The sequence below is a fragment of the Microtus oregoni genome, unplaced genomic scaffold, assembly GCF_018167655.1.
Source record: "Microtus oregoni isolate MIOR12 unplaced genomic scaffold, Mior012 000015F_ref0000493, whole genome shotgun sequence".
NCBI classification, from domain to species: Eukaryota; Metazoa; Chordata; class Mammalia; order Rodentia; family Cricetidae; genus Microtus; species Microtus oregoni.
In genome coordinates this window covers 5,307,964-5,333,414 of record NW_024543074.1, presented here as the reverse complement: position 1 = coordinate 5,333,414, position 25,451 = coordinate 5,307,964, and the positions used below count along the sequence as shown (strand labels likewise).

General features: G+C 45.0%; 1 protein-coding gene across 1 annotated transcript in view; it reads left to right on the top strand.

Annotated features, from left to right (window-relative positions):
* Positions 1-25,241, top strand: part of Ca10 (carbonic anhydrase 10) — a 488,218-nt gene extending 462,977 nt beyond the window's left edge. The window contains exons 5-9 of the mRNA XM_041665283.1: positions 929-1,024; positions 5,096-5,168; positions 20,466-20,620; positions 22,649-22,823; positions 24,383-25,241. Coding sequence (XP_041521217.1) covers positions 929-1,024; positions 5,096-5,168; positions 20,466-20,620; positions 22,649-22,823; positions 24,383-24,405 — 522 coding nt within the window. The 3' untranslated portion in view covers positions 24,406-25,241. The remainder of the gene's footprint in view (positions 1-928; positions 1,025-5,095; positions 5,169-20,465; positions 20,621-22,648; positions 22,824-24,382) is intronic.
* The last annotated feature ends 210 nt before the right edge of the window (positions 25,242-25,451 follow it).

Below are 25,451 nucleotides of genomic sequence, written 5' to 3'. Positions count from 1 at the left end.
CAGGGTTAGCTAGAGATGAGAGAAATGGTGTTCACAGTTACCCTTTTCATATTGCTATAAAATATTGTTTAAAATCATAGCTATAAGATACATTTTAAAAGGGATCATCATACTCACATTTTATAGCAGGTGATTAGGTCTCAGTGAAATGGTATAAAGCTTGATCACAAGTCTGCAATGTGTTAATTTGGGTATATATGCATGCCATGTTCAACAATGGGAATTTAAAAGAATAAGGTAATAGAGGGACCCACTCCACCACAACCCAAATCTAGGGTTCCTCTTGCTGCCCTCAGCCCCAGTGCTTGCTGCATAGAACTTGATAGCCAGTCACTGATTCTGTTAGAGAAAGGGAAACAAAATTTTGCATAACCAAGTGAACTGGACAGGTTGGCCCATCATGAGACAGAGCCATCCACTCGCTCTTCCAAAGAGTCAAGCATCCTGAATACCTCCAATCTCTCCCAGTGGGGCTGGGTCAGGATCTATCAGTTCCCTGCTCACTCTAAGACTACTGGGAAGATTTATGCACTGCCTGGGCAGCTGTTGGGGCTGCTGGGAGAGGATGTCCACACCTGAGGACTGTTACATTTCCTTATAAGGAAAATCCCCTTAGCGCACACTTTAGAGGAAATGTCCTGGGAGGGAGGAAAAACCAGATGGACACTAATCTTATTAAAAGGACTCTTGTTACCAGAACGTGTTTGCAAATTTGTGTAGGTCGTATGTTCATACGTGTGCATGTACATGCATTTTACATACATAGGTTCTATTTACACCCCCCACTGAAACGTCTTCAATTAAAAACATGTGCTTCCTATTGTTCTTTGGTAGGTTTGCAGTTCACCCTTGCATTGGAGGATATGCTGTGCCTCACCTCTTTTGATGTTGAATCGCTGTTCTTACTCTCGATTTTCCTTCCTGCCAGGTACAACTCATCCACTATAATCATGAGCTATACACAAATGTCACAGAAGCTGCGAAGAGTCCAAACGGATTGGTGGTAGTTTCTATATTTATAAAAGTAAGTCTTGCATTCTTTTATTCTTCTTGCCATTCCCCACACCAACCAGAATATCTGTCTATAGTCTCTGTTGGGAATAAAAATATTTAAAGAAGTAATGTCAATTAATATCTGTACCTAAGAAAGCTTCGGGATCTTATGATTTTTATAAACATGGATGCACCAAAGATTCAAGGCTATGCAAGTAAGATGAAGAAGTGATAGGTTCCATTTCAGAGCTTCAGGGCCTGAAGGTTTGCACAGCCTCTGCCCTAGAGAGAAAGCTGGTGCTAGGGACAGGCTTCAGGCCATACCTACTAGAGTGGACCAAGAGTGCAATAGCAAAAGGAGAGGGGCTGGAGTGCTGATGGCCTCTGGGACCGAAAGACTGCCCAATATCTGCTGTCACCAAGAGAATAAGAGAAGTGTTAGATGTCCCTCTCCGGCAGACCCTGCACTATAATAAACCTCCAGGCTTCCCCACAACAGCTACAAAGTTCACCTTCCTTTCCCACTCGAATGCTGATTTGTAATCTTGGCAAGTAGAATTGAGACAAAGTCCCCATGTTGACTGTATAACCTTCAGATATCCAATAGGCAAGAACATTGTGAAATGTCCAACTAAACAAATTCTGATTTGTTTTTTGATTTTTCATAATGTTTTGACAGATATAAAGGGATGTAGATATATGATTTTTAATAAAAAAGTAAGATTTACTTTCCAACTGTAAAAAAAGTTTTTGATTATTTTTTTTTTGTTAAGTAAACTATGTTAGTTACAAAGTACCGCACTGTGCTAGCTGCTAGAGACGTTTGTGCCCAAATCATTAGAGAACATTGGACCAACCAGAACTTGGACTGCCTTGAAGAGTTTCAGTAGAAATTTAGCATTCACCACCAAGGAGTTGTAACAGAGCTCTTGGAGTAATGGGGTCCCCAGGGACCCCTTAGGCAATAGTTCCCCCCGAAGCAAACTCTGTGCAACAGGTACTGGTCGTCTTCCCAGACATCATGCCTTCTGCTAAATTCCTCACCTTCATTTGAGCCAGGCCAGTTCATAGCGTTCATAACAGCCCAACCAGGAAAGACACCCAAGTCCTGCCTCGCTGTAATATTTATTAGTTATTCCCATATCCCTACTCAACAGATCTGGGAGAGGAACGAAGGATGAGAAGAGAGAAAACAAAACTTAAACACCACACACTCCCAGCCGTATCCCACTGGTACTGGCAATCCGGGAGCAAATTCTTACTGCAGTCCCAGTTATGATCCAGACAATCCACGTCGTCAGCCTGGTCCACGCACATCGTGAAGCCTAGGGATATGTTACACATTGTCATGTGACCAGGAATCACTTCCTGTTGTGGTTTTCCCCATGCAAAGTCTCCCATGAGTAATATCCAGAGGTCGATGTGCCTTTCCCAAGTCTCTTGAAGAGCATCTCAGTGTTAGTCCCTGACTTTGCTGTCACTTGGCTCCAAGTTTCTAAGTCAGAGAATGCCATCCTGGAAGCTCAACCATGGCACAGCTGACAGTGACTGATGGAGTGACTGGCAGCCAACTTCCTCCATGGCAAACTGCTGGTGTTTCACAAGCTCGTGCAGGGATTTGTGCTAGACTAAGGTCCCAACCAACAGTCAAGATTGCAGGGCCTGGGTGCTCCCCTGACGTTTGGAAGGACCTTAGTTAGAACCTTAGGCCAGTAAGGGACAGTGGCCAGCTCCTGAATGTTCTCAAGCCAGTTTGAACGCTGAGGAATTTCCCCTTCTTTCCTTGAGCAAACCTGAACCTTTCTGGCTCAGTCTCAAAATAAACCATAGCATTCCCTCTTTCTTGCCCAAAATTAACACCCAGATTTCCAGCTCCACGGTGAGCTAGCTGTGCTCTGGCTTGTCATTCACTCGTCTCAAAACTCCAACTGAGCACGGGACAGAGGTCCATCCCCTGCTAGACACTGGTACCCAGAAATGAGATGGATGAATCCTTAGTCTCTAAGGATGTACAGCCTCCGATAATCATCAGGCCTTTTTCTGATGCCCCTGCCTCCCACTTCCAGGTCCCTGTAGGTAAGGCAAGAACACAAGATGAGAAGTTCCCACATGAGTGGTTCCACTGAAGAAATATCACCCTGACCAAATCCTGCGCCAGAGATAGCTAAGGGTTTGGTGGTAAAAGAGAGGGCTCAGCAGTTAAGGATACCCGTTGACAAGCATGATTACCTGAGTTCAATTCCTAAGATCTGGGTGGAAGGAGAGAACTGACTCCCACGAATTGGCCTCTGAGCTCTCCACTTTCACTGAGACACAACTGTGTGCTCACACACAATCAATCAATCAATCAGTCAGTCACTAAATCAATAAGAGAGACTTGTTTCCCCTTCCATTCCATAAGCACAGGGAGCTGAGATTTGGCTATAGTTGCTGTTCGATCACACACCATTACCTCCCACTTAGCTCACTTACATCAAGTACATATTTCATCCGCTCACCCACACCACTGCCAACGCACTTGTGCCCACAAATCATCTGTGTGCACTTTGGAAACACTTCAATAATTTTTAATCACCTCCAGGGGGGGGGGGGGGGGCTGCTCTCAACAACAGTATTGTTCAGTTTGCCGGGTACCAGGAACCCAAGGCACCCGGCAACTGAGACCCATTGCAGTTTCCCATTCCACCAGACACCCTCATGGCCCTGTGTCCCAGAACATATCAGTACAAACAGGAGAGGGCTCTGAGCTGGCCTTTCAATGCTAAAGAGTATGTCAAGAGCAGAATTTGGCACTAACGCTTCCAGGGAGCGGGAGTGTTCAGCTTGGGACGTTTCCGTTTCCCCCACTGGAGGTGGAATTTTGCCTCCATAGTGCGTCGTCACCAACCAAGCCGCAGTTAGTTGTGTGTCTCGCTACAACACACCCAGGGAACCGTGCGAAAAAGCAAGCCAGATGGAGCCAAAATAAACAGTCTGTGCTTTCTCCAAACTCAAGTCACCTGTTGCTTATCTAATAACAATGATCATCTGCTGTGATTTTTCCCAAACCTCGGAATAAATCAGATTTAAAATGTTGATATGTCACAACACCCGATTAGCAGCTGAGATGTAAATTGCAGAGCTGTGCTGAGCAAGGTGGGAGAGAAATGACTAAGATGAACAGCGGCGCTGGGAAAAGACTGAGTCAGAAGCGGGTTGTGAAGGAAACTCCACAGCCGCACGAGGCTGCCTCACAATCAAGGGCGTTTCTCTGACCCCAGCCTGCTTGTTGCTTAGCTGCTTCCCCCAGAGGAAGAATCTGGATATGTAAGAGCCTAAGTACAAAATGGAAACTCATCTCTAGTGCAGTGTTGTTTAGCCCATTATACTTGGTAAATATGTCTGGGATAGATGGGTGGGTGAGTGGATGGAAGACTGAATGTTGTAGTTTATAATATATTTATATGATAATAAGCAGTAGAATTATAAGGTTCTCTTTTTCCTCCCTCTTCTGGGGCCCTTATTCTAGAGTCTCTTTGTACTTAGACAAATGCCCCTTTCATGACATTGCATTCCATATTCCCTGCTCAAAACCCTTTGATGGCTCCCCATTACTGAGGAAGAATGTCGAAATATACCCTGTTGTGACAGTCAAAGTCTGACATGGGCTAGCCTCCCATCCTGTCCTTCCCAATGCCTTTAGCTCCAACTACACTACATACTTGTGTGAGCCTTTCATGAACAGGTCGTCAGCACAGATGCTTTTCCTTCTCTCCTTGCCTTTCATTCTTTCCTATATTCTCACATCAAAATACTTCAGCTTCCATCCACCCTTCCAAACCCTAGCTCCCCTGATTCCCAGATAATGGGTGGTCCCTCCCTAATGACAATCAGAGCTCTCCCTAATCCACACGAGGATGGTTTGTTTATCTACCTCTCTTCCTTCTTGAGATGAGGTGTCCATATAGAGTAGAGTGTGTGTCTCTGATCTCTGAATTCCCAACCTTCATAGATTTGGACCCATGGTAAGCCATCAATATGAAGGAATGAAATAATGCATGGATATGTTTGCCCTGGGAGAGTAACTGACACCCAGTCGTTAATACTTTCTCTTCCCTTATAGGTTTCTGATTCATCAAACCCATTTCTTAATCGAATGCTCAACAGAGATACTATCACAAGAATAACGTATAAAAGTAAGTTTGGCTCAATTTTCTTTCCAGCAACTGTTCTACAAAGGGCAGTCCTGTCGGAAGGCAGGAAACCAGAACTGATGATCTCTGTGGGCTCCTTTCTGCCTCACGATCCTTTAACTCTGTAGAAAGTCACTCCGGAGAGTCAGGGTTGGCTAAGAAGCAGCCCATTTCAAGCACAAGTCCCCAGAGTGCCTTTGTCATCCACGCCTGTCTAAGGCAATAACGATTATGATGATGTGGTCATCGTTATCCTGCGGGTTGGTAATGAGCTCGGGGATTCTACCGGCTGACTGACTCCACCACGTCAGCTGTCTGTGTAGCTGGGGCTTTGCCAACTATGTGATGAAAAAAAAAGCCACCTACCAGGTACTTTGGACCCAATATCGACCTTTTCAGAACCACACCTGAACCAAGTCTGATCTCCTTCCAGAAGGAGGCTGGGCATACCTCATGGATCTGTAGGGTTCTGCCTGCCTCCCAGGCTTTCAGATTGCTTCATCCTAAACTTCTTAATCAGAAAGGAAGGAAGCGTGCTGAGGTGAAGGGGGAAGGACAGAGAGGGTAAACCTAGAAGTCACAGTTCTTGGGGGAACTGTGTGAGGCAGCACATATCAAGAGATGTAAAGGCAAGATGGGGAAATTGCAGGGGCATCTAGTTAAGAAGAGGCGGGAAGCTGTAATTCAAGCCTTGGCTTTGACCTCTGTTGAGGAGGCCTCTCACTTTAATGCTGCTTCTTCATTAACGAAGTGAAAAAGTTCAACCCCGGGTTTTGGAAATCTTAAAGGTCTAGATTTGTGAATCAAACAACAAGTAGATAATGATTTCCAACAATAGAAAAAAGAATATGTGGACATTGAATCCACACATCTCCCAGCAGAGTGCTTCTTCCCTGAGCCCGTAGCTCAGCTGCACCTGCTGCTTCTGCCTCCACTGTGATGTGGAAGAAGGGCAGTAAAGCGACCACTGCCCTCTCTCACTGACTGCTTTCTTCATCCCATACCTTCAGTATTCGGAATGCAAAGATGGCTGAGATGCTGGTCCTCCAGACAAGGGGCTCACCATCAGGTCACGCCCAGTGGAGAGGTTGAGCAACTGATGGGGTGACATGCTGGTGACCCTGAGATCACTCCACCTCAATACACATTCCCTACAAGACTGACTTAAATCCTCTCCACACACAGCCATGCCCTTCCTCATCAGTATTCTTGCGGAGTTCTCTCTAAGCACACGCTTAGACTGCTCAGCTAAGGGAGATATTTCTGTCTTGTGTGTAAATAGCACATTTATAACTGCCTATAAAAGATTATTATTCTTTTAACTTTTTTGATTAAAAAAAGCATGAAAATTAAATAAAATGCTTTCAAATAATCTTGAATTTGCAGTTTAGAGACCGTGAAAATCCATGAAATTGCACATTAAGCCCCGAAACACAATCTGTCTGATTTCCACTGGCATAGGGGATCATTAGGGGGTCCCTTGCTCCCCTCCCCCTACAGCAGTCTGATTAATATTAAGTGAAGTGGTCACTCACACAGAAGGAAACGCAGAGGAAGGGAGGCGAGAGGAAGAGAGAGAAAAGATAGAAGAAGGAAGGGAGGGAGGAAGACAGGCAAGCTGAAGGAGGGAGCCGAAGCATTCGAGCAGAGTGGCAGCATTACAAAGCTTGGAGAACATTGAAGGGACTCGGAAGAGTTCAGAGAGGGGATCTGATCCCAACAACACGTCATCTCAGTTACTGGAGGAATGAAAGGTCTCCCTCAGTCACAGTAACAGACATCAGTGGGGCGGGCAAGAGGCAGGGAAAGTGTTCTAGGGCCAAGTTTCTGTGCCATAGGGAGCTTATGGTGTTTCCATCCCTGAAGCAGAAACACAGAAAGAGAAAATAGATACATTCTCTTCCCCATCCATCCCTCATGCGCAACACCTCCCAAGGCCACAGAAAAAAGAGGGGGTTAAGCTGGACACCCTGGCCTGCATGCTGAGACATGATAATGGGTCCTATCATAGCAGATGTTCTAAGGAAGGTGTCCCCCATGGTGACCTTTGTCACATACCTGAAAGGAGTTTCACCCCTGGGATAATGATGGCTTGATACACAGAACTGGCCCAGGACATTGGCAGAAAGGGATTGATTTGCTCAGCAGGAAACCACAGCTCTCTTCTCCCAGTTTAATTTCCTACAGCTTCCTCCAGCAGGGGAAGGTTGGCCCTGTGGCAGGTAGGAAGTCTTAAAGGATCAACTTCAAGCATACAACTTAGGCATCTTCCCACCCCCAAGCCTCTGTAAGAGGTAGCAGGTTTACTGGTATGAGCCCACAAACTCAGGTCAAGATGAGGATTATGCTACCTGCTTGGAGCACCTATTATACTACCCTGTTCCCATACTCTTATAGGAGACAGGGAGAAGGAACACACACACACACACACACACACACACACACACACCATTTCAGGGCTACTCCTGCTGTGACCAAACACCATGAGCAGAGCAACTTGGGGAGGAAAAGGTTTATTTGGCTTACACTTCCTTTTCACCATTCATCATCAAAGGAAGACAGGGCAGGAGCTCAAACTGGTGGGAACCTGGAGGCAGGAGCTGATGCAGAGATCATGGAGGAGTTCTGCTTACTGGCTTGCTCACAATGGCTTCCTTAGCCTGCTTTCTTATAGAATCCAGGACTAACAGCCCAAGGATGGCACCACCCACAGTGAGCTGGGACCTCCCCTATTAAGCACTAACTAAGAAAATGGCCTACATCTAGATCTTATGGAAGCATTTTCTCAACTGAGGTTCCCTTTGCTCAGATAACTCTAGCTCTTATCAAATTGATATACAACTCTCCAGCAACTCCTCATTCTCTTCTATTTCAAGCACACTACCCAGGAACACCCAAATACATCTCTCCTTGATCTCTCAGCCACCCATTCCACTACAGAGCTCCCATCTGCCCTGCTTGCTTGGATGGAGTATCCACTCTGCACTGTAGTGAGCATTAAGCATTTAGAGGTGATGTGGAATGGGTACTCTGCACACCCCAGGACCAGTGCTGTGCATGTAGCACTTTAACTGTGTGGTGCTCACACAAGCTTTCTACATGGGTATGTTTTCTATCCCCAGCTCACACATCAGACCAAGGATACACAGTAGTAGTACTTAGTAGGTGCCTAGGTAGTCAGCGACTTCTATATAATAAACAAGCGCTGAGAAGTGAGTGTTGACTGCTCACTGCTATATGGGCAGGTTAGTCAAGATGTCTGTGCCTGCAGGCAGAGGTCCCCAGGTCAGTTAAGGAAGACAGATCCACATGGCTCTCATCTTTCTAGCATCAGAGGAACACCCAACAAGTATCCTTGCCCTCAGACCATGAATTCATGTAATACTATTTAAGACTTGGTCTTTAAATATGCTTACACTACTGCTTGTTTCCCACTCCCCGGCACCTGTCTGATGTGGGATTTCCCTCTGTATGCTATGAATATGTTTTATTGCCATTGGTTAATAAAGAAGCTGCTTTCAGCCAATGGCTTAAGAGAATATAGCCAGGCTGGAAGGGATATACATAGAGAGAGTAAGCAGAGTCAGAAAGAAGCATGCAGCTGCCACAGGAGACAGACACTGGATGCCGAATGGAAACTTTCCAGTAGGCCACAGCCACGTGGCGATACACAGATTAATAGAAATTGGTTAATTTAAGATATAAGAGCTAGCTAGAAATATGCATGAACTAATAGGCCAAGCAGTGTTTTAATTAATACAGTTTCTGGGTGGTTATTTCAGGTCTGGGTGGCTGGGAAATGAACAAGCAGCCTACACCAATACCTGTCATATGACCAAGATGGTCAATGTCACAATCCTTCCACAGAGATGGGGATGGGGGAAAAAGGAACTTCCTGAACTACAACCCATTCTTCTATACACATGGGTCCCCCTGGACATGGTTTCTTTATCATTTCCTTTCTCTCATACTTCCTTCCTATGGAGCAAGGAAAGACAAACTCTGAGGTCTTAACTAGTTATAATTCTGGTATTTTGACATAATACAATACCCTTCAGCATGCTTTTCTTTTAATTGCAGCTTGAGCTTGGGTTGACAAGCAATCACATTGCTTATCACATTGCTTCTTACACTTGCTTCCACTTAGAAAGGGCATCAATTAACCAGAGAACTAGCACAGTAACATATGGCCAGCTCAGGCTGACCCTGGCCTAAGCTATCTCCAACTCCTACATGCGTGTGACTTTACATAGGGACCTCCTGTGGAAATCAGTAGCCTTCAGAGGACACTGCCACACTGTCAGGATTGGCATACCTAGTAACCAGACATGGCACCACAGGCTGGAAGTCTAATCCAAGCATTCAAGCAGAGTGACATCATCTTCTGTCAGGAGGAGCACTCTAGGCTAGGTAGATGGTTCAGGCGGAAAGAGTACTTGCTGAGCAAGCATGAGGACCTGAGTGTGAACCCTCAGCATCTATAAAAATAGCCAGGCATGTCTACATTTGCAATCATAACCCCATCACCATGAGGGACAGAGACAGAAGAACCACTGAAGTTTGCTGGCTGTCAGCCTCGCTCCAAGTTCGGTGGCAGACCCAGTCTCGAGGGAATAAGACAGAGTGTAATAGAGCAAGACACTCAGTGCATGCTCATAGACTATCTCACACCTGCATACACAACACACACACACACATACACACACTACATATACCATACATATAGAGAAAATATGTAATGTGATTATTTGATTTGAAAATAGGCTAGAGAAAGGCTGGAGAGATGGCTCAGTGGCTAAGAGCACTTGGTCCTCTTGCAGAAGACCCTGGTTCAATTCTCAGAGCCCACGTGGTGGCTCACAGTCATCCATAACTCCAGCTCCAGGGAATTCAAAGTCCTCTTTTGATTTATTTTTGAAGCCACCAGGGGTACATGTGGATTTCCATACATACATGCAGGTAAAACTTTCAAACATATAAAATAAAATGGATAAGTCTAAAAATTTTTTAAACAGACTACAGTGTGGCAAGGGTGAAATCAGAAAGTGGCTACAGCATTCAATGGCATTAATGGTGACCAGGTCAATGGGGAGAGGATGGTGATAAGTGATTGGATATATTTTAAAGGGACAGAAGGAAATTTCTTGGTAAATAAGATGTTTAATGTGTAAAAGGAAACAGAACCAAGGATTCCCAAGAAATTTTTAGTCCAAGCCACTGGAAGGAAGCTATTTCCATCCCGGAGATGGGGAAGACTCAGATGAAGCGTGCCTGTGGGTGGGGAAGGGATTGCAGTTCTTGAACACGTCGTGCTTGGGCTTTCTATTAAGCATTCAAGAGGAGGGGTGGTGTAGGCAGTCAAATAGATGAGTCTGGATTTCAGGAGAGAGAACCAGAGTCACAAATGTGGAAGGTATCAGCATCCAGATGGCATTTAAACTTGGGTGAAGTCACAGAAGTAAGAATAAATACAGGAGAGAGGCGGGACAAGTCCTCACTTCTGAAAGGTCAGCTCAAATCTTCATGACTTGGAATTGAAACCACGTCAAAATATATATCCTTGAGGCCCCATTATGGAAAAGACTCCTATGTGGCCATCTTACCAGTCAGCTGAGGAAGTGCAGGGAGGAAGGAGCAATCACAGAAGTCAGTTGGCACAAGATGGCAGTTATAGAGATAGTCCACTCACCTGAGTACAGTATTGAGGGCAGAGGTAGACACTGAGAAAGGAGACTGAGGAAAATCATTCTTTCAAGATGCAATATGTATTTTACAGTATATGCATATATACAAATATGTGTATATATGTACATGTGTGTACACACACACACACACACACACACACACTGTAAAATGAAGTAAAGGTACTCTTGCCGAAGTAGGGGAGAATTTTGAAAGCCATGTTGGTAAAGGCCATCATTATCATGGGTGACATACATTGCTTTCTTGTGAAGAGATAAAAAGGAAGGGACCTGGTGTATTGTTACTTTTCTCACTGTGGTGATGAAATACCTGTCAGAAGCAACCTACACCTGGAAGGTTTTCTTGCAGCTCCCAGGATACCAGCCATGGTGGGGGAGAAATCGTGACAGCAGGAGCTTGAGGCGCCTGTCACGCCATCCATAGTCACAAGAGGCAGGAGACGAGTGCTATGCTAAGCCCTCTTTCTGCTGTTCTTCCAGGACCCCAGCCCATAGAGTGATGCTACATACATTTAGGGTGCTCTTTCCTCCTCAATAAACCCATCCTAGAATGCCCCCACTGACATACCCAAATGCTTGTTTCCGTGATGACTTTAAATCCCATGAAGTTGACAGCTAGGATTAGCCATCCCACTGGAATCCTATCCTAGCCCTACCACTGACTTTGCTGGTTGACTTCAGATGTGGTTAACAACCCGGTGGTACAAGGGCCTCATCAGGAAGCTAATACTAAAAGGGCTGGGTGAGGATTGACAAAGATAATAGCTCAATTGCCTGGGCAGTGATTGGTATTAACTCAGTGTACAGTATTTTTTGGGTTCCTAAATAGTTTTACGGTACATGCCTGTCGAAACCAGCTCCTGGATGTTGGAAGGCAAGTCACTGTGCCAACAACAGTTTACTCTGAAGGCAAGCACAGCATGGGGCATGAAGGCAGTGATGGAATATGTTCACTTTCAAAGAATCACACTTGACTGTTGTTGGATACAGGTAGTGCACACAAGGGCTTCGTGAGATGTTACTGCTTTCCATGAGAACTTGAATTTTGCGGTTTTTTTTAATTATTGTTTTGTGTGTATGGGCATTTTGTCTTCGTGTATGTCTCTGTACCATGTGAGGACAGTGCCCCCAGAGGTCAGAAGAGGGTGTCAGACCCCTTGGAACTGGAGGTACAAAGCCACCAGGTCTTCTGGAGGAGCAGGTACCCATCGCTGCTGAGTCATTGCTCCAGCCCCAGAAGCTTAAATTTCATACATCTGAATAAAACTTGTAGAATATTCTCACTAACCAGGACCGACAATAAAAAAAAAAGACCAGCCTGAATTAATTTCAGGCTGAATTTAAAATGTCTTCTAAAGAAAATCCATTTTATTAAAGTCAAATTCTACTTCAACAAAGTGAGGGTCAGGACTGGGAGCCTGACATTGAAAAATGGATTGTCGGAAAGGGTTTTCTTGCTGAGATATTGGTAATTTAGCCTGAAGTATTTTAATTTTTAATGCACTGTACTGGGATGATATTTATATGCCTCTATTTTCCTTGATAATTAGTTAGCAGACATTGCACCTCAATTACATAAAAGGTAACATTTGTATCATCTTAGTACCACTTGATTTTATTGAACCAGCACTTTTTTTTACAATATCTTCAATAGGCAAAACTAATGATTAATGGATTGCAAAGAACCTTCTAGAATGGATAACAAGGAATGGTTATCAGAGCGTTGCTACAAACGAACACTTACTTCTCAAACCCTCAGGCTGTGTGTTATTCTGCAGGCTTTATCTTCCTTCATTTGCCTGTCCACATTGTTATGACTTAGATGTCAAATCCCCACAGACCTGAACGTGTGTGTATTTCATCCCCACCTAGAAGTGTTGTTTAAGAAGATGGGGCCTCAGTGGAAGAATTAGGTCACTAAGAATTATTGCCCAGCCCCTGTGCAACCCTGACCTCTCTGTGTCTTGATGGTTGAGGCAGTGAACCCCACCACATCACACTCCTTGCTATCCCAACTGTGGCCACTCCCACTGCCGTGTCTTTCCTCCTGTGATGGCCTGTAGCCCCTCAAATTGTGAGCTAAAAGAAATCCTTTCTGCCTTAAGTTTTTTTCCCCCAGGTATGGAGTCACAGTGAGGGAAAGTCACTAATACAACACTCAAGTCATGGATAGAAAATACAAATGAGAGATTCGATCTCAAAAAAGAATGCAAAGGGCCACCAAGTCCAAATATGAAGCCATCAGCTTTCTGTGTTAACATGGCTCCTCCAAGGCAATAATAGAGACACACCAACTGGAGGCATTTAGAGGAGAGCTTATAAATACGGCATTCAGCACACAGAACAAGCTCTTAAAGGTCTTTTAATTAGCCTATTTATAATTTCAGGTTAGTCAAACCTCCCCCCAAATTCCCTAGTAAAATATGGATGTGTACACAAACACAGACCAGCCTGTGAATGCCTTCGTCTTCACAGCTCTCAGGGAAAGTTCTCAGCGCAGCTTCCCCGGGGAGACTCAGTATTAAGCGTGTTGATGGATCACAAAAGAGCATAAACGCATTGCTCCAGGTGCCTTTCTCTAGGCTTAATTGAACATGTACTCTCATTGCAGAGGAACAGACTTGAGAGTGTGTTCGCATAATGGAAAATGTTGCACACCACTTCCCATGCTGTTGTCTCGGTAGCTCCTCGTGGCAGTGAGGAACGGGTGAGGTGCGGCTTGCCTCCAAGAAAGTGGTTCTCAAGGGCCCTTTTCTTCATTTGTTGTTTGTGTAAACCAAAAAATTATATGACTTTATTCTATTGCAATTGCCTTTTTCTGTTTCGGTTGAATTTGCCTCAGATTACAAGGGGGTATAATAGTATCCAATATACTCAAATTGCCTCGTAGTTCCATATTGATCAAAGCCAGTATTGATCTTTGGAAGTATGAGACTATTTTCTCAGTGGTATGGTCTGCTTTGAATGGGGACCATATAAGCAAGAAGCAGATGATGTTGCCTATCAACAATGGTGTGTGTAAGGCAGCCCCATGCACTTGGTTAAAGCACCCAGTGGAAATTCAGACTGAAGAAAGAGTCCCCATTGTGTCATCTGAAACAATGCATCACAATGCGTTTTACTTGAACAAAAAATAAGAACTCAACTGGGGACTTCTTACTTATAACTATGAGAACTCCATATGAGATAAATCCGAGATTCAACATAGTGAGCCACAAAACCAAAGGCACAACTGTCAACTTCAGATCAGCAGAATTCTATACCTGTTGGTTATCCAACAGTGATCTTCCCGCCCTTGTAAATCTATGGCTGACACATTAACAACGCAATGCTTTCATGCCACAACCTTGACTTACTAAAGATAAATTTGGCTAAATAAGTTTGTTGATGTTGAGAGATGTTTCATGATCTATGGAATGTTTTCACCTGAAGAAAGCCTTAGAAATTATCCGCAACTGCCCATTGTTCCAAGTAAGAAGAGGTTATGCAGGTTACCCATGAAGAAATAGTAAGCTACTGGCAAACACATAATTAGAACTTCCACTTGAATTATGACTCCTGACGCGAAGTTTGAGGCTTGGCCTGCTATAAACCATTTTGTCATAAGAGAAATCATGAAAAATACTCCCGATGCTGGGGCTGAAAATGTCTGACTTACCTCTAGTTTTTCTGGAGTCACAGTTCCTTTTGTCTTAGTTACCTTTCTATGGCTGTGATTAAACACCATGTGCAAGGTGACTTATGGAAGAAAGAGCTTATTTGGGGCTTACAGTTTCAGAGGGTTAGAATCCATGACCCACGTGATGCGGAGCTTGGCAGTGGGCAGGCAAGCATAGCGCTGGAGCAGCAGCTAAGAGCTGGCATCTTGAGATACAGCACCAAGGCAGAGAGAGCTATCTGGAATTAGAGTGGGCTCTTGAATCCTCAAGTTCTCCCCTCAGTGACACACCTCCCCCACCAAGGCTTCACCTCCTAAGCCTTCTTTAAGAGCTTCACAAACTCAGGACCAAATGTTTAAATCTATGAGCCCCTTCTCACTCAAACCAGCACAGCTGTTAACTCCCCAAGCATCTCCCACGGAGGGAGAAGGTATGTGCAGAAGCACAGCCTGTCATCCTCAAATTCCAAAACCTAGAAGGAGAACTGCTTCCATGTCAGTCCTTGAGGTAGAGTGGCCCCAGTCATGAGGGCAATGTTAACGTAAGTTCACGCCAGTTTCAGCAGTGGAATTATGAGAGTACACGCAGCTTTGAGATGAAAACATGACATCACCACGGAGCTAGAAACAAGGCCAACAGTCTAATCCCGAAGTCTTGTGTGTCATGTATGGGGGATGGTAGGTGTGCTGCGGTAAAGTTAGCGGTGCAAGCTGAAGGGACGCTTCCCCACCACCTGGTCAGTGCTGGCTATTCCTTGCTTGGTCTCTGCTCAGCACCATCACCATTATATCCGGTCGTTTAGTCTTGTGTTTACTGAACATTCTTTGATATGGTGGACCTTCAGAATGGGATCCACAATAAAAGAAGAAAACCCTTCCCCCTGAGGCTCACAGTTTGGTGGGAAGAGTCAGGTAGCTAAATAATTCCTGGCAAGTAAATTCATCTGGGAAAGTCAGAGTTCTGGGTGTGACAGGGAGTTTACCAGGGAAGCTGAGCGAGCACACTGTAAGTCACAAAGGGGACACAAATGTTACCCAGAATGGCTGAGTACTTACCTGGAGTGAGTCTTGTGCTAGATGATACTTGTAAAGCCTGCTCCTATTTGTTCACCTAAACACCTGTGACACAAGTACTGTATATGGCAGACGTGGGAAAGGAGGCTCTCATCACCTGTGGCTCCAAGGTCATACAGATACAAGCAGCAAAGTCATTCGAACTTGGGCCCCAAGCACCAGATTCTTCTAACTGGATATTTTCAAGTTCTGTAGGAAGAAATTAAAAGATGAAAAAGATTGGTAGAAGGAGCACAGTAGCAGCTGATGATCCCAGGAGGGTGACCACTGAGTGTGGTCATTGCATCTGACAGAGAGGTGGCCAAAAAGAACTTGCCCACCAGGACCCTAGAGGTTGGAGTATCAACACTGTGGTGTTTTGTAAATGTGCTGATACCCCATGAGGAGGATAAACACATAAACATTGCTCTTTTGTCTCTTGCTTCTAGCTTGTACCCTTTCCTCAAATATGGCGGCTGCATAGAGCTGGTCTAGTTTCAGGGAAATATAAATGTCCTTTATCTTGGCTCCAAGTTGTGCCTGGACTATCACTCATCTCTACTGCATCCATCCTTCTCTCCTCCCTACTGTCCCAAATAAAAATAAAATGCAGTAATAGCAGCATGCTAGAATACCCAATACGCTCCTCGTACAAGCTTGGTTAAACAAATCACCTTGACCTTTAATAGGAATGTGCTGAATGCTTCCTTCTCTCATTCAGTATGTCAATCTTCAGGCCAAACTGCCATCAGAGACAGCCTCATTATGTACAACTCTGATCAGGCCATCCCTGGCTCCAAAATGCCTCCAGGCTGAAGCCCAAACTCTCAACCGTGTAGACAAGGGCTTCACGGATGTGGCCTGTATTGACCCTGCTAACCTCATTTCCCACGATACCCCTCCACCTACATTGTGTCCACACTCAGGTTGTTCCTAAGTACATAGCCCTCTAAACTCCCTCAACTCTGACTCCAGCACACCTCTGTCAGCGGTACCCTTGACACCTCACCCTGTGTCAGTCACAAACTGGTTACTTCCTGTCATTTAAGATACAGTTCAGGGCATCTTCTTCATTCATTCTTTCTCAAGTCCCCCCCCCCAGATAAAGCTGACAGCCCCTCTCTGGGCCTGCACATCATGGACTATGACTCCTACTTGTATTCGCCTAATTATGCCCTGCTTGTCTACTCCACACTTGGTGGTGGCACATGCTCAGGGCCTAGGAAGGGTTACAGCCATGATGAGATGGATACCAAGCATAAGCTTATTATGTTAGTGACTGATGAAACTCAGGAGGACCAACAGGTGAGTGTGTGGTGTGGACATGGTGACTTCGTTATAGGAATGGAACTTCTGATATCTCAGGCCACAGTACAGACTCGGTCTAGGCAGATTCCAGTTGCTCCTTCCCTCTTTGGCTTGTCCTGGGGCCGTAGTGTTTCCATGGAAAGTGTTAGTTTCTTTTTAAATGGAAAGTTTTTTAAAGTGGTCAAGCATGATGGTATATACCTGATGAATGCCAATAAACACTTGAGAGGTGGATGATTAGTGGGTCAAAATCAAAATCACTCCAGGCTGCATCACATTATGTCTAAGACGGAGGAGGAGGAGGAGGAGGAGGAGGAGGAGGAGGAGGAGGAGGAGGAGGAGGAGGAGAAGGAGAAGAAGAAGAAGAAGAAGAAGAAGAAGAAGAAGAAGAAGAAGAAGAAGAAGAAGACTAGAAACAGTTAAGAGTATTTGCTGCTCTTGTTGAGGACCCAGGTTCAAGTTCATTCCCAGAAATCTCATCAGGTGGCTCACAGCTGCTTATAACTCTAGATTCAGGGAACCTGCCGCCCTCTTCTGGCCTACATGCACATCTGCACACATATGTATGTAAACACAGACACATAAGTGAAACTAAAATATTTTTAAGAAGGGAGAGAGAAGGGGAAGGAAGAAAGAAGAGTGGAAAGAAAAGAGATAAAGAGGAAGAGAGGGAAGGAGAAATACTTCATCTTAGGGTCAGTGAAGTTTCTTTCCAAGCCTAGGTTGCCTGATCTCTCTTCAAGCATTGATGGAGCCCTGGAGGGATTCTTGTACCACAGTAGAGTGGGAAGGTTTTAGAGGGAGCAGGTAAATGGTAGATTTGTTTAGATTATTTCAAACTACTAGCTTGATTGATCCTCTCACATATCACAGTCAAGGAACACTAAAACTAAAACTCCCTGGCAACATCTATGTTCAGAGGAAGTTTGAACAACTCCTAAAAGGAAAATGGAGGAGTGTCTTTACCTATAAAAATAGATCGGCAGCATGAATGCCTACAGCAGTAGACAGTGCAGTCATCACCCTGGCTCTGTCACCTCCATATGAATATTGCCATGTGAATATTGTCTTGGTCTTCAACTGGAATGAGGCAGGCACTGTATCTCCCCTGTCCACTGCTGTAAAATAGGGGCCTAACAGTGGGCCCGGCTCAAGTAGGTGGTTTAGTGACTATCTGGTGAATTAATGAACGGCTGTGGCTTGCAGGTAGGGAAAACTGGGTTTCAGTTCCTACTCTGCAAGCACCAGCTTCTTCTACGGCTGTGAACTTTGTCTCTCTGGTCTTTATTCTTCCTATCAGTGTGGATGTTTTACTATATCCCTGACTGATGTGGAACGCCCCTCTATATGCTGTGAATATGTTTTATTATCATTGGTTAATAAATAAACTGCTTTGGCCTATGGCGGGACAGACTATAACTAAGTGGGAAATCCAAGCAGAGGTACATGGGGAAACAGGGCAGGATCAAGAAAGATACCAGCAGCCACCGGAGAAGCAAGATATGAGCTAACGCCATGGGCATATGGCAATACATAGATTGATAGAAATGGGTTAATTTAGATGTAAGAGCTAGATAGTAATAAGTCTGAGCCATCAGCTCACTTTTATAATTAATATTAAGCCTCAGAGTGTTTATTCAGGAACTGGTGGGTGGGAAAGAAACCTCCAGTTACACTTGACGCATCTGTCTGAGTATGAGATTCCAGCTATGTGTATACAATTTTCCTTACACAGTACTGCACTTAAATGATGACATCAACCACTATAGCGTTAGTCCTTTCCCACTGGGTCTTGGATTCATCCAGAGAGACTCTGGGAGTGTGGCAGCCTCATCTCTCTGCCAGCCAGGCTTTGGTGCCCTACTGAGTACTCTCCGGGCTCCTAGACCGACCATATAGTGGGTGCTTACAGCACACTGAGACATTTACCACCTCTGAGACAGATCTGCAGTTCCTGGGGCATAGAAGCCACAGTAAGATGGGATCAGGGGCTGAGAAAGACAGGAGGCTTGGACAGGTGGTCAGGGAACACATCATTGAGAGACAGAAGCAAATAAAAGGTTAGGAAGCCAGAGGAGCTACAGAACCTAAGACAGTGAAGCCAGAAAAATAAGATGAATTGCAACATTTGGAAGCTGAGAGAAGAAAGCAATAGTATTCAACAAAGAAAGAGAAGTTATTATAGGGAGAAAGGAAAGGTAGCATATATCAAAAATTTTAGATCCTAATATAGTATCATTTTCTAAAATGTCAACCAATACACTAAATAGACGTATTAGAAAAAATACCAAAATGCTGATAGTAATTGTGTGAAATGATTAGAATTATATTTTTTTCTCTTTTATCCTCATAGTCTTAATATGTATGCATGTTAGTTTTAAAATGTAAAAACTATTTACTAACAAAAATGTGATATGTAAGAGATCAGAGCGTCCGCATGGTTCTACAGAAGGGTGGGGAGTGCACCAAACAGGTCAGTTGCTGGACTTGAGCTTTGAACCCTGTGGTAGAATTTGGTCTGGTTAATTTCTTCCTAGAGGTATTTTCTTAATGTACTTTTAATCAAGCAGTATTTATAAATAAGAATGGCAGCTGGACAACATTTCAACAGGCCCTGAAGCCTTGACTTGCTCCTTTTGTTGTGGCTGCAGTTCCTGTGTGTATTTGTTGCTGATTTTGGCTCGTGGCTTCAGAAGGTTAGTCTATCATCACGGAGAAGGCACGGATGGCAGAGAGGGCAGCTCCATCCATGATGGCTGGAGCGTGAGGTGGAGCTTACAGCAGCAGACACGGGCAGAGCTGGCTGGAACTAGGGGCTGGTTTGACATCAAAGGCCCACCCTTAACGACCCACTTCGGTTAGCCAGCCAGGCCTCAAACATTAAAGGCTCCACAGCCTTCGCAATAGCATGGCAAGCTGCAGACTGAGCATTCAGACATGCGCCTGGGTGTACTGCTAATGTAATGGTGCCCAGAGTTGCCTTCTAAAATGAGAGCCTGTGCGGGGACGTTTCAGGTTCAAACCATCCTACAGTGCAGTCAGATGTTGGGGAACCCATGGTTCTGCAGACAGTCCTATGGTAACCAGCTATGTTATTTCAACTCACCAGTATTCAGAGTCCCACTTTTCTTTCTTCCCTAAATCCCTGACATAGCTGTAGTCACGTGACTTCTTTGATGTGAGCAGATGTGAGTGACATGTACTACTTCTGGAATGGAACAATTTTAGAGTCACCATCTTTCACCAGGCTTGTTTTTCATTCTGTCGCTGTGATCTCCAAGCCACAATGCAGCCATCAGGGTCTAGTCTAAGACAAAGAATAAACAACAGTGACCTGGAGGGGAGCATTCAGCCACCTGGACTGTTTGTAAACCATAAACAAAATTCTGTACTTTAAAAAAAAAAAGAATAAGACACCAGCTAGGTGAGGAGAATAGCAATGGGATTGTTTGTTGCTGAAGATACTGAGAGATACAGTCTTCTGAAAACCTGTGCACATTTTAATATCATAGACATAAAGATGTATCGGCAATACTTCATCAAGATGCTAAGTTTTGTTTCTATTGCCTTCCTTTCTAGATGATGCATATTTACTACAGGGACTTAATATAGAGGAACTGTATCCAGAGACCTCTAGTTTCATCACTTACGACGGGTCAATGACTATCCCGCCCTGCTATGAGACAGCGAGTTGGATAATAATGAACAAGCCTGTGTACATAACCAGAATGCAGGTGAGCTTGACTTTGCTGCTTTAGCTAAGGGGAGAAAGTGCGAGGACTGACTGAGTAGGGTCTGAGGTGGCAGTATTGGTATAACTAGGATTTGTGCAGCCATAAAGCCCCAAAGCACAACCAGCAGAAGCCTGTTTGCCTCACAGTTCTGGGGGACAGAGACCCAGATGAAGGAATGGAAAGGCTTGGGTACTTCTGAGGAATGTGAGAATCTGCTCCATGCCTGGTCCCTAGCTTCTGTGGTTTTCCAAAAATCTTGGGTCTTCCCTGATTCCAGGTGTACTACCTCAGTCTCTGCCTTCGTGGTTACTTGGTGTTCTCTGTGTGATTGCCTCTCTGTCCCAACCCACCCTTTAAAAAAACCTTAGCCATTCTGAATTAAAGAGCTAACCTCAGTTACTTCATATTAATGGAGCTGATTGCATCAGAAGTAGCCCTACTTCCAGGTAAGGTCACATCCTGCATACTACAGATTGTCAATACCTTCAATTTATGAGTTTGGGGAGACACAATTAAATCCACAATGCCTGTGTTTAGAGAGTCAGCATCTAAAATGGACTAATCTGAACTGTGAAGACACTCCACTTGCCTGAAGGAAGTAAGGCTGGAGAATCGGTTCCATAATCACACTCTACAGATAGTGTTCAGTGTTCAGATAGAGGTGCAAATGGATACAAATGCAATGGCTTACTCCTGCAACCCCGGCACTTGAGAAGCTGAGACAGGAGAATCACCACAAGTTCTAGGCCCGCCCCGGCTACCGAATGGGGACCTATCTCAAAAACTTGATTTTTAAGCTAATGTTGTAAACCTAAATAAGTTAAAGCGACCCTTAGTGGCAGAGTGTTTGCCCTACAAGGACGAGGCCCTCGGTTCATTCTCCAGCACTAGCAACGGTAAAAAGAAAAACTCACGTGGATTTCAATACGAAGGGACTTCTCTGATCTTTTAAACATAATGCATGTGTCAGTCTCTAAGCAGAGGTATCATGGTGCACAGCATCTCACAAACGAGCTTTGAATATGGGAGTTTTTAAATATCGTCTCACGTAGTCTATCCCTCGGCCCTGCGCAGGGACCAGCCTGGGCCAGCTTTGCTTAGTGGCTCATTGCTCACTCCAGGCTTGCCACCCTCCGCCGCTTCCCCGTGATGAGGGTAGATTGCATGCATCTGTTCCCGCTCCAGCACCGGATCGTCCATATGTAGGAAACCTGAGGGAAGATGAGCAAGGGCAGCAGAGCCCCATCTCCTTGGCAATATCTATGTTCACGATCGGACAACAGGAAGCTTCCAGTCCCTGGTCCTGCTAGGACTTGTTGCATGACAAATAACAACTCCCTCCGGGTCACTCACTTAGGAAAGGGGCATGTTCAAGAGATACCGGAGGATCTCAGAGAGTTCAAGACCAGAAACTAATAAAGGAGGGGGGCTCACTAGAGTCAGAATGCCAGAAGTTCCCTCCACTCTTCCTTCCCCCTTTATCTTTTTTCTCCACCCCTTCCTCATTCTCCTCTCCTTCCTCTCCCCCTCTTCTCCCATCCCTCTTCTTCCCCTCCTCTTCCTGTTCTGTCTCATCCTCCTTCTCCTCTCTTCTCCTTCTCATCCTTCTTCTGGTACTTTTGCTTTCCCCTTTTTTGCTTCACAATCTTACCGTAAAACTGTCTAGGTATTTCCAAGAAAAAAATTGCATTGCTCCAGCTTACAGCTGTGGACCAACCACTATAGTCCGGGTAGTAACCATGTATGGTCAAGGCGTCAGAGAAAGCAGGCGCTACTGCCTGGGTACATTTGAGGATGAGAATCAATGGCTTGTTTAAAGCCCATGAGCTAGTGAGTTAGATAAAAGCGTACTTCATGTCTGAAGGCATCAGTGGCCCTTCACCTCAGTTCGGCTGGGAAAAGGGGCTCTGAAGACTCATGACCTTTCCCAGATAGCTGATGCTGTGTGGCCAGACAGCAGCCTGCATGGCTTTTCCTCCCTAGCACATCCACGGAGTGACTGGATCTCACAACTGTTTCTCTCCTTAGATGCATTCCCTGCGCCTCCTCAGCCAGAATCAGCCATCGCAGATCTTTCTGAGCATGAGCGACAACTTCAGGCCCGTGCAGCCCCTCAACAACCGCTGTATCCGCACCAACATCAACTTCAGTTTACAGGGGAAGGACTGTCCTAACAACAGGGCCCAGAAGCTGCAGTACAGAGGTGAGTACAGAGGTCGCTGGAACAGCGCCCAGGCCAGAGGTCCATCTTTTAGCCTAGGCCTATCTCTCACCATAAGAACTCCGAGAGAAAAGTCACTGCCACAGCCGTTTTCAAGGTTTCTGTCTGTCTTACATAGATGGTGGAGATAAAGGCTTGATTTTGATGTGTATAGATATTTAATGTCACATGTATCAGACCTTTGCATCTCCTTCGGTTCAGGCAAAATAGTCCTTTCTATTGACAGATTGGTCAGAGAGCTCAGAAAACCTGATTTCCCCAAGGCTATGTTAGAACAAAGCAGTAAGAAGGGTTGGAGGTTTTAGCTATGTGTCCCCTTAAAAAGGATGGGGTGCTCTAGATGACGCTATGTGCTAGGGGCCAATGAGGGAGTAGTCATATCTTTGTCCAGTGCCATATCCCTATAAGCAGTTATTATTCCCACTAAAGGGGGCACTTAAGATGGCATCTGTCTCCAGTGACTGGCTGGTCCACACTCAGGCTTCTGTCTTTTCTTCTACACACTGACTGAACATCCATCAACCATCATGGTGAACTCTCAGTGTGGAAAGGGAGGTCACACAGGACAGAGTTTCATAGATGTCCCGGACTAACAAGCCATGCAACTCCAATCTGGAGTTTTTCCACTGTTCCGAATCTCTTCCTGGAAGTCTTAACAGTCACCATAGCTTGTGCCTGCATGGGAAATCCTTTATAACAATGGTATGGTCCCCAAATACAAGGGCTATAGTCATTTCCAGAAAACTCTAGAAGGCAGATACCACTGCTGCCCCTCACTGCTGACCCCAGCTGCATTGGTCCTCTTCCCTCTGGGTCCCTTTTATCCTTTTATCTCTCTTAGACACTCACAGGATGCCTGTACACAGGAGTCCTTGCTCCCTGTCAGTCACAGCTAGCAGACAGACACCCAGTTCTGTCATTGACGCTTCTCTGTATGCCTCACTGATTTATTGGGCAGCTGCTATGTATCGAGCACTTGGGCAATAGTGGCGGTACAGTGGTCATGAAGATAGATATGACCCTAAGCACGGAGAGGTTGGGATCTGAACCAGGGCTTGGCACTTTGGGCATAAAGAAGCAGCAATAAGCATATCAGGCGATGCAGGTCAGGTACTCTCAGTCCCACTCTAGTGAGGTCATGTGAAGTCAGCCGTGGGGACCATGCAAATGGTGGCGCAGGACACCAGCGACAGGCAATATGCAAGCAGAGGGAGAGTGGTTAGATGAGGCTGGCAGCTAAAGTCTCCACCTGCCTCAGCCATTGCACGCTTGAAGTGGGGCTAGCTTGATGACGCAAATACTTTTATTCTTTGCAGTCACTTGGCTTCACAGGAGCCACCTGAAGCTCTTGGCCAGCATTCTGGAAGGCACAAGTCTAGAAAGTCCTGGGGCAGGGAATAGTTAACAAGCAGGCTCTTAGGAGGTGGCCCCTCCCTTTGGACTAGGCCCCCTGCACTGTATGCACACTAACACAGTTGTGCCTTGTTTTGTGTTATGTGGTGTATGTGTGTGTTCGGTTTTCTTTCTTTCTCTCTTTCCAGTAAACGAATGGCTCCTCAAGTAGGGAACGAAGCCAAGAAGAATCCCACCTCAGTGAAATTCTACAACTGTGAATTGACGTAACCCAGAATGCCCCCTCTTTCTTCCTCCTCTTCCCTCCCCTAAGCCTTTTACTCTTTGGATTGGCCCCTTATTCATGAAAACTGTTTGCAAAAATGTGTTAGAGGAGAGCACATCTGTACACACACACACGCACACATACACACACACACACGCACACACACGCACGCACACATACACAAGAGTAAACACAAGTACACACACTTCTATACCACCTCCATGATGGGAAGTCAAGTCTCAGAAACAAAGATTTGATCATCAAAGGTCTTAGAAGAAAACAACCAGTTAACCTGATTACAATTTTGATACTGTTTCCCTAAACTAATAACTCTATCCGATGAGACTTCTCAGCCTTTGTACATACAAAAATTCTTCCAAAAGAGAGAGGGGAGAAAACATCGCTCTAAAAGCATCAAGTGGACGCTGTATCTCATCATCCCCGATGGTGTCCTAGGATACTCTGTGGATGCTGGTAACATGTGAACCAGGACAAAGCTGACCAAGGACACTTATTTCTAGATTACGATTCTTCTGTTTACTCAATGATTTAAAAAGAAAATAATAAAACAAGGACAGACGTCAAAGAGCTCTACGTTGTGTATATATATATCACCTCAGACTATAAGAATGGAACTATTTTCCCCCCTTTGTCACATAACTGTACTAGGATTTGCCCGAGATCAGAATCGATCCATTCGCTGTTTCTTGTTTTCTGAAGGTCATACATTGTGTTTGGTTATTGTTAACAGCCCAATAAATGTGTTCAATGCGTTGATTTCATTTTTTCTGGCTTTGGTCTGTTCTCCATCCTGCCAGGCTCAGCCCCAGCCCCATGCAGCTTCTTCTTGGGTCTCCCATGTTCCTTCATCGCCATGTTTTGTTCATCTGCAGCCAGTTTTCCTGAGTTTGTGGTAACCAGGAATGCACTTGCTAAGCAGGTATGCCTTTAATTCCACTCCACGGCTGGTCATTCATCCCAGGTGAGCTTCG